The sequence below is a fragment of the Eublepharis macularius genome, chromosome 1 (assembly GCF_028583425.1).
Source record: "Eublepharis macularius isolate TG4126 chromosome 1, MPM_Emac_v1.0, whole genome shotgun sequence".
NCBI classification, from domain to species: Eukaryota; Metazoa; Chordata; class Lepidosauria; order Squamata; family Eublepharidae; genus Eublepharis; species Eublepharis macularius.
The window spans coordinates 190,015,297-190,029,888 of record NC_072790.1 but is presented as its reverse complement, the minus strand read 5'-3'; the positions used below and the strand labels follow the sequence as shown (position 1 = coordinate 190,029,888).

The 14,592-nt window shown below is 38.8% G+C and overlaps 1 protein-coding gene across 1 annotated transcript in view; it reads left to right on the top strand.

Annotated features, from left to right (window-relative positions):
* The window catches only part of KCTD3 (potassium channel tetramerization domain containing 3), a 52,420-nt gene that overhangs the window by 23,892 nt on the left and 13,936 nt on the right, over nt 1-14,592 (top strand). Inside the window, exons 5-10 of the mRNA XM_054981315.1 lie at nt 352-410; nt 655-735; nt 1,595-1,735; nt 3,224-3,314; nt 5,650-5,840; nt 11,265-11,380. Of these exons, the coding sequence (XP_054837290.1) occupies nt 352-410; nt 655-735; nt 1,595-1,735; nt 3,224-3,314; nt 5,650-5,840; nt 11,265-11,380 (679 nt within the window). The remainder of the gene's footprint in view (nt 1-351; nt 411-654; nt 736-1,594; nt 1,736-3,223; nt 3,315-5,649; nt 5,841-11,264; nt 11,381-14,592) is intronic.

Genomic DNA, 14,592 nt, shown 5'->3' with positions numbered 1-14,592 from the left:
TTAAACCAGCGTCTTAGTATCTTACTATAGAGCAAGGAAGTTTCTTTTAGTTTTGTGATTTATGCTAACTTACAAGAATAGCAGTTAAAGTTATTAATGATAATGTTTCTTATCAAAGAATAACAGTTTCAGTTTTGTGCCTCATACTTTGTATCTTTCTGTGAGGTTTCTGTTTATAAAGAGCTTGAGAAATTGTTTTCATTTATCTGGTTACAGGGTTTTGTTAACTTAAAAATGAAACTTCTGGAGATTTATTTTTGATGTCTTATGTTTATAATTTTAATTTCTGTTCTGTAAAACTTCTTAGTATGGTATTCAAATAGTAATTCTGTTTTCTACCTTTTTTTGCAGAGGAGTAAGTATTAATGTACTGAGACATGAAGCAGAATTTTATGGAATCACACCTTTAGGTAAATACATGTATTAACATTATCCTCTAGTCTGAGTTTGGTGATCAATTTAATTCTGTTTGTGAGCCAGCTGTTAGAATGGTATAGGATCACATGGAGATTTGGATCCTTCATTGTAAATTTGGTTGTTTCTAAGCTGGCATTTTAAATCTGGAATTGATCTTTTAAAAAGCAACTAAAGAAATCCCTGCTTTATTTTTCATATGTACAGCTTGTTCTTAGTGTACACCTCTTTATTTTCCAGTAAGAAGATTGCTCTTGTGTGAAGAGCTGGAGCGCTCATCATGTGGAAGTGTCCTTTTCCATGGGTATCTTCCACCTCCAGGTATAACCATGTACTGTTCTCTGTTGCTGTCCTCAGCAAGAAACAACATTTCAGAACTTTTCTGGTTCTGGAGTCAGGAGACTTTTCAGCTTTTATGGTTGGTCAAAGGAATTTTGAACTAGCTGTCTATTGGATTTTTGCTATTTGTAAAGAGTTTAAAAACTCACATTTTCAGTGTGTCTGGCTGCTGATGTCAATGGTAAAGCTTCAGCTTCAAGCCCTTAACAGGGTTTTTTTCTTAAGTGTGTGCCTGCTGTTTCTTGAGCAGATTCCAGAATCCTTCCCCAGCTGCTGATAGTAATGCCTGTACTTGCATTACTAACTTTCATTGCTGCTTGCATTGCTTTGAAGAGTGAACATATTAGAATAGTTGCGGTACTTTGAAGACTGCTTTCAAATCCAGGCTTCACAATAAGTCATGGATATGTCTGTAATCGCTGCTGCGCATGAGCTGTCTTCTTTCTCAGTCTATAGAGAGCTAACAAAGTAATTAAAATGAGTTGCTGTGGGAAATGCGACTTCATGATATACTTCCACTGGAAGTCAAGTAACTATGTATGGGCACAATTATAAGGCTGCTGCAATATGGTATTGTAGTGCTTTGTGCTGTTGAGATGTCTTTCATTTTAATGAGCTTGGCTGGTTACTCCTGCTAAAGTTATTACAGTCCGTAAGCTGAAAGCCTCTGTTACATGGTGTTGGCTTTGATGTACATAAGTCATTGTTAGTACAGTTGTAAAGCAGAATGGTGGTTAATATTTTGAATGAACATAATATGCACTAGCTAGCACTAAAGGCATAGCAATCTTCATTGAAGCCAAGTAAACCAAACTTAGGTAATTGTCTGGCTTTTCCTTAGGCATTCCAAGTCGTAAGATCAACAGTTCTGCAGGGGCCTCTACTGATAACAGAATACTTCAGAGCTGTTCTGAAAGTGAGGCCCGAGGAGTCAATATACAACCTTCACTTGCTGGTACTGGAGAAGATGCAGTCAGGCTAGGTGAGGAAAGTAATCTTAATTTGTTTAATTCATCTTGTTGTATTTGACTTACACTGTGAAATCTGTCTTGAGTGCTGGGAGAAAGGCAGTCTTTAAGTAATGTAAATAAATTTTTACATTATTTTTACGTAAGGGTTTTGTAGAAAATTTGCTTACAATTGCATCTAAAAATTCAAAAATTAGGTACTGATTCATGAAAAAGTATACCATTGTGACTTGTTTAGGATTTAGGACTGTCTGTTACAGACTGAAGAATGGTGCAAACAGTATAACAAGCTACAAATGTATTCAGGCGGCAGGGTTTTTTTGTTGTTTGTTTTTGTTTTGTTTTTGAGGAAAGTCCTGCTCTGAAGCCTCAGACTGAGGGGAGAGGGAGTTAGTGATGCTTGGCCTCCTCTTCCCCCAGAGTGACTCTGCTGTCCATCACTTACTCTGTTTCTCCTTTATATAGTCTCCAGACAGTGTCCTTTTGAGATAGTTCAGACCATCACAGCCCTCTTCTGTAGATGGCTGCTTATGTAAATGCTGCATGCCTTCATTTTCAGGCAGTGGATGCTACCTGGGCTGTGACAGCATCTTTACTGATATTGCCACCATGGCAAGAGTGGCTCCCATTGCTTAACTGCAGCTTCAACCCAGGCTTGAGTAGCACTGAACCAAACACATTTCATCTGTCTATAGCCTGGGTGGGTATGCCAAGAACTGGAGTGATCACATTCCCAGCCAGAACCCCCACTGCAGATCCCGTATAGCTAGTGGCACTCTACTGCCTTTGAAAATTACATAAATAAGTTTGTTTATATAATGTATGCTACTTCTGCTAGTCATGGGTTGGGGAGGCGGAAGAGAAGACTGTACTGTTTCCATCCCTTAACAGTGATGTGCTCACAGACTATGGAAATGTATATTCTTTCTTTCCCTGAATCCCTTCCTCCCCAACTGTGTTTGTCCTAATGTTAGGCATGGCCACTACTAACCAGGGTTTGTAGCCTCCTTTTGTAGTCGGTGCCAAATTCTGTTTAAAAATATTGGGCAATAGCAAACCCTTATTTAACACTCCACTTCCCAAAAATAAAGATGTAAGAAAATTGGGTTCAGCTGGGATTTGTTTATTAAAAGGCTGATTTAAGCCTTTTTAAAGACCTGCTGTCAGTGCAGGAACTCTGTCTACTGGGCTGCTAGAAGCATGCCATTGTTATAAGCAATCTCACCCTGGCCTCAAGCACGAAGCAGTCTTAATCTGTCCATAATTCTTCCTAGCTTGAATCCCAAGGGTATGTAAAGAGGAGCTGGCACTCCACTACCACCACTACCCCCATGCTGGAAAATGGGTTCGAACTGGTAAGCCATGAGGGGCTGTCTAACTGTAGAGTTTCATATACTCTAAAAATAAAATAATCGTGATAAAGAGAATTTAGAGAAGTACTACTGTCCATTCTTTTACTTAAAATCGGCTGTATGTTTTTGTTTGTTTTGTTTTGTTTTAAGGGTTTCCTGTGGATCCACGCAAAGTTTTGATAGTAGCTGGTCATCACAACTGGATTGTGGCAGCATATGCACATTTTGCAGTTTGTTATAGGTAAGAATGAGATGGGCAGTAATGCCATGTTTCTGTTTAATTTTTTAAACATTATTTGTAACTTGCTGTTTAATGGGGCAGGGTTTATTAAAGTATGAGAGATGATGATCCTTTTACTTGAACAATATGTGTGTCTGTTCCCTCTTAAGGTAAAATCCCGAGAGTCACAGTGCTAGGATTAGTGCATTAGGCGTGGGTTGCTGCAGTCAAAATCATGATGGTGGTTCAGTGTATCAAACAGGGTCTGCTCACAGCAGAAGGGGCAGTTAATACTGCTAATCCAGGAATAGGCACTGTTGTCAAATACTGTTGGTTTAGATGTGTTAATCATTGTAAAAGTAGTCATGCTGGGTATGATTTGCTATTTTAACCAACCACTCTAGTGCAAACAGTATACCTGTATATTAAATAGTAAGCAGTTAGACTGCAGTTGACAGTGTAGTTCAAAAGACCTGCTCCACACTTTTCACACAAGAATGTCTGTATAGGTTTGTCATTTCAAGCTACTCCACGTTCTCCAAAACTGCAAGTATATTTAGACTTGAAGCGCCCTTCTCTTCCCTCCCCTTTGTTTCTGTGAGTTTTCAAACAAGTTGACACGACTAGATTTTGATGATGTACTTACTCAGTGATTTAACACATCATTAATATTTTTATGGTTGCGGTTAGTGCCGGAACTATTCCTAACATAAGGAATAACTTACTGTGGTGTTTAAAGTGAGGTGTTTGCTGCTACTATCAAGATTATTTCTGCAGTTTTTTGGACACCTGAGGAATGCTGCATAAGTCCTTTTTAATTTAGAATTCTTGTTCTATGAAACTCCCTAGAATACTACGCTATAGTTAGAAAATTGTTGAAGAAATGTATTTGGGAATATGTTGAGACTTACTTTGGTGTCCTGTACATTTTTAATCTCTTGGAAACATGCTCTTCAAGAATTGTTTGAACTCTTATTTTGGGGAGGGGGGGTGCTATTCCTTTAGGACAGTGATAGCGAACCTTTTTGAGCCCAAGTGCCCAAACTGCAACACAAAACCAACGTATTTATTTCAAAGTGCCAGCACTACAATTAAACCTGAATACTGAGGTTTTAGTTAAGAAAAAACAACTCATACAGTTGTCCGAACTAATCAACATCTCTCTCTCTCTCTCTCTCTCACTCTCTCACTCACTCAGGAGCCACGAATGAAAGTAAAGCAAGTTAAATCAAAGCAGTTTGCCCTTCTTTACACCAGCAGCCCTGCTTGCAAGCACTCACTCACTCACTCACTCACTCAGGAGCCACGAATGAAAGTAAAGCAAGTTAAATCAAAGCAGTTTGCCCTTCTTTACACCAGCAGCCTGGCTTGCAAGCTCTCTCTCACTCACTCACTCAAGAGCCGTGACTGAAAGTAATGCAAATTAAATCAAAGCAGCTTACTCTTCTTTAGAAAGCCAGCCCCAGCAGCCCAGCTGCTGCCTCCGCTTCCTGCTGCTAAAGAGACGGGCAGCAGGGAGGCAGCCTTGAGGAAAAGGAATCACATGGGCAGGGCCAAAACCCATGTGATCTCTGCTCAGAGCTACTGGAACGCCTTTCCAGGGGTTCCCCCTCCAGATGAGCCCTGGACCTAGCGATCGGCAACTTGGCTCACGTGCCCACAGAGAGGGCTCTGCGTGCCAGCTGTGGCACGCGTGCCATAGGTTCGCCATCGCTGCTTTAGGATATGCTGTCTCCCAAATCTTCTCTTTCCTGATTATATCTGGGTTTTATTTGTTTGTTAAAAGAAAATTGGTTTCTTTAAAACCTGTGCAGCAAGGCTAGCTGTGTGTTATTACTTCAAAGTGCCTAGACTCTTTTCGGTGTTTTAAACAAGAATAAATTCCTCAACCTGTTTTCATAATCATCCATAAGCATGTATGTGTGCAAAAGATGATTATCACTGTAGTGCTAATAATTTATTGAATCTCATCCTCCTTCCCATTGGAGGGCGATTCTTGCAATTTTCCATATTAGATGCTCATGGGTTTCGAATACTGGGCAAGCTGTGTGTTTCATTCACTCTAAAGGCTATACATTAGTAGGTAAGTTCAGAATTGGTAGGTCGCCATAAATCTATAAAGCCATAAACCATAAATGCTCCAATTATTAATTGGAGCATTTGTCTAAATTTTAGATTTCTGACTTTAAATAGGTACTATTTCTGTCTTGCTGAAGTTATTTAAGGTATATAATGCAAATAATTTTCATGCTCCATAGAACTTACTGTAATTTATACTTGTTCGGAATGTGGGGTATTTCTCGAACTTGTTTTCAGAAACTTGTGCTTATTTTAAAAATATTTCTCTTTCTCTTAGAATCAAAGAATCCTCTGGATGGCAACAGGTGTTTACAAGTCCATATTTAGACTGGACAATTGAGCGTGTGGCTCTGAATGCCAAGGTTGTTGGGGGCCCACATGGCGATAAAGATAAAATGGTTGCTGTTGCCTCTGAGAGCAGCATCATCCTGTGGAGTGTTCAGGATGGTGGCAGTGGGAGTGAAATAGGTGTGTTGATTTTGTTCAGCTGCCAGTATGTGCCATTTCAGTGTTTCACAGTTATAATAATGTTTCCCTACAAAAATCTCCAGATGTTGAATGAATTTAATGTACACTTAATGTTCATTTTTTCAAATAGCATCCTCTCTAACCATCATGTACAGGGCAAAACAGTTTCTTAAGAAGATACATTCTGAAAAAACTTAGTTGCCTTTATGGATGGAAGTTGATATGTGTTGCTTATTGAAGTGTTCTTGAAGGCCTGTTGTGATAATGAGTAGAAAGTAATTCCATTTATGCCTGACTGACTTCAGCTTTGTATGTGAGCCTAACTGGGGGAATTAGAGATGACAGTTTAAAATGACTGCCAGCTTGTCTTGTTCTTACTAAAAGCCATGTTTCTCAAGGTCTCTTTTTGATAACCTTCAAAAATACAATTTGGGCAATGCTTTGCCAATAATAATCTTTTGAGAAGATATTAGCAGAGATAGCCAGCACTGGGTATCAGACAACTTCAGAGCCGGAAGCTTCACATTACCAGAAGGTGTATAAATATGAAAAAGGCTTTAAGAAAAGCCAAACACTCCACAACAGAGATCTGAGTGATAGCTTATCCCGTTTATTAAAATACATGCATGTTTCCAAATATCAATGGCAGCATCTGAATGGGGGAAAAGAACAGGTGGCGAGATTGGCTGTGTTCAGGTTGGGGGCCATCTTGTGGAAAGCATTTTTTGCAACTGCCTGCATTTGCTTTTCTAGCAGGAACACTGGATCCAGTATAACCCCTAGGTTGCATTGGGTCCCTATTATGGACAAAGGCAAATAATACCTAACCATACACATAAAACAGCTCTACCAAATTACATGAATGTCACCTGCTCAGCACAGCATCCTGATGCCAAACCAGACAGACGTCTTCATGAAGCTCAGAAGGAGGGCAGGAAAGCAACAGCACTATGGCTTTCAACTCTTGGTTGAGAAATTCTTGTAGACCTGGGGGTACAGCCTTGGGAAAGCAGGATTTGGGGATGGAAGGGACCTCAGAGGGCTATAATGCCATAGAGTCTCCTTCCAAAGCAGCTAGGCTGAGTCTGCAAGTATCAGACAAACTCCATTGAAAGTGAGGAGTACAATGTCCTTCAAATACCTTCCTTCCCAACCAGTGTTACATCTGTCTTGTCCGGATTCAGTTTCAGTTTGTTTGCACAGGTAGTAGCCTTCATAGATGCCAGGATTCTGTCAATACATATTGCTGCAACTGGTTCAAAGTGGTCCATATGTGAACCGGATGGTGTATTTCTTCCACCTTGCCTATATTACAGTTGGCATCCAGATCGGAGTGAATCTGTGCTATTTTATTGGCAAAAAAGTGCGAAGGCATGAGAGCTAATTATCTGTTCTTGAGTTAGATGTTGAGATACCTTGAACAGTTGGAATGGTCATGAACTAGCTGATGAAATGGTTGCAGAGAAATGTTTCTTTGCTGCTCTCATCACTGCTTTGTAGAACTTCCAGTGGGCTCTGGAGCATGCTTTGTCAGTTTCAGCACACGTTGTCCTACAGCATCTTTCTAGATATCATCCAGCCTCCTTTAGGTCACCCAGCTTCACTGTAAACTACCAACGGAAGAGCTGACGAGCAATGTTGTCAATAGCTTCAAGGAGCTTTGCATTCCAAGCTCCTATTGCAGTTTCAATAGAGCATGTGTTTGGAATCTTAAGATCCCCTAGGGTATTTGGGGATCTAGAAGGGTCCAGGAGAGCCATTTTAATGCCCCCACCCCCTTTTGCAGGGTGTCAGAGTCATATTCATTTTTATCTTCTGTAGATAATGGTTGGACCATGGTTCAGGCCAAATCTCCAACCCTTAAACAAGATCTTCCTTCAAAGGCTCAGTGCAGAATATTAAGTCCAAAATGTGGCCTCTCTTATGTATGTCACTGTCACTATTTGACAGAGGCCCAGGGCTGTCAGGGAAGCTACAAATTCCTGGGCTAGCCCTGATGTGGAGCATTGAGCATGGGTGTTGAAGTCAACCTGAACAATCGGTCTAGGTGTCTGAAAGTATCTCTGCTAACTCTATTATTACCATTAAAAAGAAAATGGGTGTAGGGGTGGGAATTGTATTGCATTCTGCTTTCATTCAATTGTAGTCAAGCTTGACCAAGAAATGGAACCCATGGCAGGGCTATGAGATGATCCTAGCTTGATTTTTAGTGGCTCCCATTCAGTCCTATGGGTCAAAGTAAATAGGCTGCAGTCTAGAACACAATGTAGGGTAGGCACTATCAGGAACAGGTATATCTCCTTTTCTCCTTGATAAACTCAGATAACTGCAAACCTCAGTGTGCATTGTCTCAGGGAATGGGGAGACAAGATTCTAGTCAAGTAGTGCCTTAAAGATCAACAAGATGTTCAGGGTATACATTTTTGGGAGTCAATGCTCACTTCTTCAGAACTTTGACTCTTGAAAGCTTATATTTTGAAAATCTTGTTGCATTTCAAGGCACTCCTAGACTAGAATCTTGCTGTTCTACTGCAGACCAACACTGCTAATTACCTGAAACTCTTTTGCAGGTGGGATTAACATGCAACCTAGAAAATCCATTTCTTTGTGGATTTGTAGATCCTCACTCTCCAAAATTTCATTTTAAATTATTTATTAAAATGGAGGAAACCTATTGATTAAAATTGGCAAAATGAGTAAACTAAAAATCAACACACTTACAAAATGAACAGGATTTTGTTCTGAAGTATAACTGTGCTGCATGTCCCTTTTAAAATATGAATATTGAAATTAATACTATTCCAAATGATTTCATTCAGTTCATTTAGTGATCTAATAAAGGATGACTCTTCCCTTTCAGAGAACCTTACAGGCCAGTCTTGCAAAGGCTAAGATTAACAGCCCTGCCTTGGGACAGCGAGGTAGCGCTTTGTTCAGGTCCTGTAAAAGAAACAATTTGTTGCTGCAAAGACTCTTCAGAACCTGACAACACCATCCATGGAAAATTGCAAGGGTTGGCATCTCCATGATAGAGCTCTCCCAGAGGCTGTTTTTCTTTCAATATTACTTACATAAGATACCACTACTGGGTTGCTGCTATAAGCAATATTTTACTGAGAAGGCCCCTTAAGACAAAAACCTGTCATTACTTATACCATCGTCTTCCCTGTGGACTGCCGTCAAGATTGTTGAGCCTAAGCAGGAGTGACACTTTAAATTCCTTCGAACTATTCATGCTGTCTTCCTTGATTTCCCTGAATCTCATCTTCCTCCAGAGTAATCAATTCTAGTTGTCTCTCTGTTTTTATTATTGCCTGCTTTTATGTGCCACACTGTTGTATATATTTGCCATCACAAATGGTCATATGCCCTAAAAGAATTATTTGGCATTATAATTCAATCACTTTATGTACCAAGCTTACTGGTTGCCATCAGAAAGCATAACAGTTGAAAATAACATCATGTTTCTTGGTGTTACAACTTCCATTTGTAAAATTTACATACTGGAAGTGTCTTGGAAGGGTTTTGGTCAAGCAATAGGTATGAAAATATTCATATAATTGCATTTATACAATGGGTTCATAATATTACAATAGCAAACACCATAGAAGGCACTTCACATGGCATCATAGTAGTAGTTTTTCCGCTGTGGTCTATGGTGTTGTAAGCTTATTATTCCTGTTCTGATTGGTTTTACTGGCAAGCGTTCTATCAAGTCACCCCCTCTCCCCAAAAGCCAAATAATCTTTGGAAAGTACAAGGTCTCTTCAGGGTTCACATATTGTGATTCTGTCTTGTTCTTACTAAATACTAACAATGAACTGATGAACATGTGCCAGCATTCTGACTACAATTCAGAGATAATTTAATGTTACTAACAAATGGAAGTGTATTTGAAACAAGGTTTACATAAATCCATTCATACTAAGCTGACTGATCCCATGTGCTGCCGAAAGGTCCTGAAAGTTAGGTCAGCCCAATCTTTGAACTACAGCTACTTTCACTTTGAATTATACATATGAAATAAAATAGTAACCACCGTAATTGTGATTTTGATCCTGTAGAGAATATGCAGAAGGAGACTTATGACATGTCTTTCCTACTCTCCCTTGGCAGTCCCCAAGATCTCCAAAACACTGAGATAGAGATTTTTGCAGGAATGATGCTTGCATTGTCATTGCTCCTTGTTGCAACACTGCTGCCAATCTGGACTGCTTGGCCTTTTGTCCATCCAGATGCTACATCCCCTGATATCAGCATTTTGGAGGTCTCAGTGAAGGGGGTGGATGGGAAGGAACTCTGTCCACCTGTCTCCTTACACTTCAGATTTGGTATTATAAAAAAGATTTGGTACAAAAATACTTGTTCCCACAAAAGTATGCTTGAATGGTGGACATTTCAGGCGATAAATGGGCACGTACCTTCAAGTGTCTAACATAACATATTAGTTGATCATGAACATTTTTAACGACTCCGTTTTTGAACAGAAATGGTTTAATGCCTTTTAGTGGTAGGAACTGTATATACAAATTCAGTGATGGGTAATGTGCATTAACTCTGTATCTTGTACATTTGGCAAAAGGTTACACAGCATTTATCTCTTTCTGCCACTTTTGTAGCCTTAACACAGACTGAAGGATTCCACTTTATCCTCAGTGCCCATATTCCAACCTGGATGACTTGCGTTGCTGCATCCTCAGTTCAACCAATCTTCAGTAGGGAATTAGTACAATGTGTTTGGCATATTTTAGAAGTATTTATTTAAAACATTTATATGCTGCCTTTCCAAAGTAGGTTTCCCAAGACAGTGGACAACAAATATTAAAACATTAAAGCAATGTTTAAAAATAAAACGGGGGAGAAGCCAGAGTTTACTGAGGGTACACAAAACAAAACAAAATCTTCCCCACTGGCAGAAGACAATGACAGAGGGAGACAGGCAGATCTCCCTGAAGAGGGAGTGCCAAAGTTTTAGCACCATGACCAAGAAGGTCCTTTTGTCAGGTTGCCACCCATATAGCCTCAGATGGCTGGGGCCTCTGAAATAAGGCCAGAGTGGATGGGTAGGTTCATATGGGAGAAGGCAGACCTTAAGGTATGCTGGTTACAAGCTGTATAAGGCTTTTAAAGGCTAATCGCAGCACTTTAAATTGGATATGGAAGCAAATTGAGAGCCAGTGTAGATGGAACAAGGCTGGAATAATATGGTCCCTGTGACCCACTCCAGTCAACACTCTGGCCATAACATTTTGTACCAATTGTATCTTCCAGAGAGTCTTCAAGTGCAGCTCTACATACAGCACATTACTATAATCCAGATGTTGAAAAACACCTGTGTATGTTTTACATAAATGGTTTGCTGCATTTGTTTTTTGACTGCATTTTGGAAGCAGGCTTTTTATAGACTCTGGTGTGTTTTGACAGGAATATTTAGCCTTGGTGTTCCTGTGGATGCTCTGTTCTTCATTGGCAACCAGTTGGTGGCAACGAGTCATACAGGAAAGGTGGGAGTATGGAATGCTGTGACTCAGCACTGGCAGGTAAGTTAAATGCTTATGACATGTTTTATGAATATGCAGCAGAGATACCAACCTTCAAATGATAAATTTAGTTACATTCTATAGTTCATTTTGTAGTTTTTTATCATTGAACTGATTTTTAATTATGTTGACTTTTAAAGTTTGTTTTAATACGCTTTAAATGTTATTATAAAAGTATTCAACTAACATAGTTGGTTATCTGATTAATCTTATCAGCACTTTGCACAAAAGAACTTTGTCATAATAATGCATTTGGAAGTTCTGTGCTGTAGTGCAAGGCCTTTCAGATGATGGCACTGTACATCATGCCTCAGATATCTATTTTATATTTCTATTCTCAAATGCCCTATGATTTTTATGTATTATGCATTCTGACAACGAGAATAGAGATTTTTGGATTCCAGACAAGACTGGGGGAACAGCTGGGCATTCATGCAAGAAACAAACCTTGTAACACAGCCAGATGAATGTCTCTGTGGCACAACGTAAAGGCACTGTGTAATGAAATCCAAGAGGCTGCCTTGCAAATCTCAAGAGGCAGAAGTGACCTAAGGCTGACTTCTGTGGCTGCCACAGCACTGGTTGAATAAATCCTGATTTTACCCATAAGCGACAGTCATGCCAACAAGTAACACAGCAAGAATGCAAACAGCCGAGTGGTGGAACAGTCACTTTATTTTACAGTGAAAGCCGCTGTAGTATCTTTGACTAAAAACTAAAAGCTCTACTAGTGTAAACTCAATTGTTTGACTAAAAACTAAAATCTGTACTAGTCTAAACTCAAATTTTCTGAGCACTAGACTGCATTAACAAAAATTAATTTATCTGTTTGGTGTAGTATTTTAGTAGTAGTTGAGGAGAACTTTCCTTTTTTGTGTTCATATATTCTTTATGTACATTCTGACTTTCCCACCAGAAGCTTAACAAAGTTGCATGTGAATGTTCCAGAACCTTGTCTGTCTGTGTCTAACAAAGTATTACTATCTTGTGAGTGGCAGTGCACTGATCCTGTTTTGGTAGGAGTCCCATATACAGCCAATTTAGGAGTCTTACCAAGCTCTCTTTACCTGCTGCCTCAGTGAGAAATGAAGAGGTAAGCAGCACATTATGGGCTGCTTTTGTATTTGTCCTTCTAGAAAACCTATATGGGTGTGAGACATCAGGTATGTATTCTCATTGCATATATTTAATGTAATGGGAGGCACACCTTGTATCACTTACATGCAAAGCAGGGGAGGTCGTCCAGGAAATTTCTAGAATGGTGAATGTCTGAACCAGCTCTAAATCATAATATTATTTGTGAAATGCCTAATGTTGTGCTTCACTTCTTTTAAGTAACTGTGTCAACATTGTCCCACTATAAAATCCTGCCATTGTTTAATTCAGAAAGTATTCTACCAGGAACGAATAGAAAAAGTTATCACCCTGAGGGAAAATGTTCTTTTTTTTTTTAACCATTTCTCTTTTATTGGTACCTGTCATGAGTTGGGACCACTGTATCACTTGTAAGAAGTTGTACATCAAAGAAATTAGTATGTTTTAGATACTTGAAAAGAGCAAGAAAATAACTCATACAAAATAAGCCAGTTCAGCTAAAGGTTAAAAAACTAACTATGCCTTTGAGGGGAATTATTAGGTGATGGTATGTGAAGTGTCTTCAAGAATTTGATGGTACTACTTCTCCTTAGGGGCAGGATGGGGATAATTAGCTGCACAAAGGAAGATTTGAGTAATTAGAAATGTGCCTAGTTATGTGGACAGGCGAATGAGCTGATATTCTAGGCGAGTTCCTTGGATCCTGTTATGAGTTTCTTAGTGGACTAACTGCTAAAAGTTGTTATTTCCATTAGGAGGTATTTGCTGTATAAACTATTTTCTTTGTATCCAAGGGAGACTATTACATAGTTTATTTATATCTTCCTAAGGATATTATAACCTGTGTTTAACTTGTATAGTTTCTGACATCCTCACTATTAGATTTGAGGTGATGGCTTCTCATCATCCTTCTGGTAAAACCCTAATATCATAGGATAAAACAATGCTCTTGGAACCATTTATGCATATTTCTCAGTAGTTTCGAAGTTGAGAACTGACAAGTTATAGATAGTGCATTAGAAAGTTTCAAAAATATGTCTCATTTTTCTTTGGGGAATATCTTGTCTGTGTAGCCATATAAAATGTGATGGATACTGCATAAGGATTTTAGAGTTTCTTGTAAAGCGAATAAACCTGATGAAGTCAGAAATGGTAACTGTTGCTGCAATTGATCCCTAAATAAGAGAGAGATGCATTTTTTTTATGTACAGGATAATCTGTGCTATAAAATATTACACGCAGAGTGAATTTTCTTCAGATCCCAGATGTCAGAATGATTTCTCTTATAAGCTGCTGTTCAGAGACATAATGAATATTCTAAGAATTCTCAACATTTGTGTGATGCACCCGAAAGCAGGAAGTGCTGGTGATAGAATACCAAACCTTGAAAATAATTTTTGTCAGCCTTGCATCTGCAGAAATCATTGGAAGAGATACTTACCACTTGCCAGATTATGCAGTGGTCAGCATAAACAAATTTATGCTTTATTTTCTGAATAGTAAACTTTGCTGCATGCTACAAAAAATACTGTGCAGTTTAACATCTGATTGTTTTAATTTGAGTTCAATAAATGAAATATCATTGATGGTTTAAAACTAATAAGTAATTAAGAGACAGTATGAATTCTCGTTTTATTTTTGGAATCCTGTTATCAAAGCTTTGTCTGATTTTGATATGCTTATGCAATAATAACAGTAAGTGAATGGAGTCCGTCTTCACAGTTTAGCTGTCTTGTTACTGGGTATCGATATATACTGCTTCTGCCAAGGCACTGCCAACATAACTAAACGGAGAGTGAACCTTCAAAATATCTTTTAAAGTAGAAAATACTTTTATAAATTCTTTAACTAGCTAATTGTTCCTATGTAACTAATGGTCTGGCACTGATTAATGATACAAGACTTTTTTTTAATCATGTGTTCTGAAATCAGCAAGGTAGAGTTTCTTCAGAAGTATTTACAAATTGATTCTTTGGGTCTTAAATCTTGAAAGTTGAAAATATTTTTGTCTCCCTTTTGATATATACCCACACACGCTTGAATATGAGCTGCAGTATTCTGGAAGCTCTGATGAGCTATTAAAGACCATTTCTTTCTCCAAGTTTTCAATTACTGGT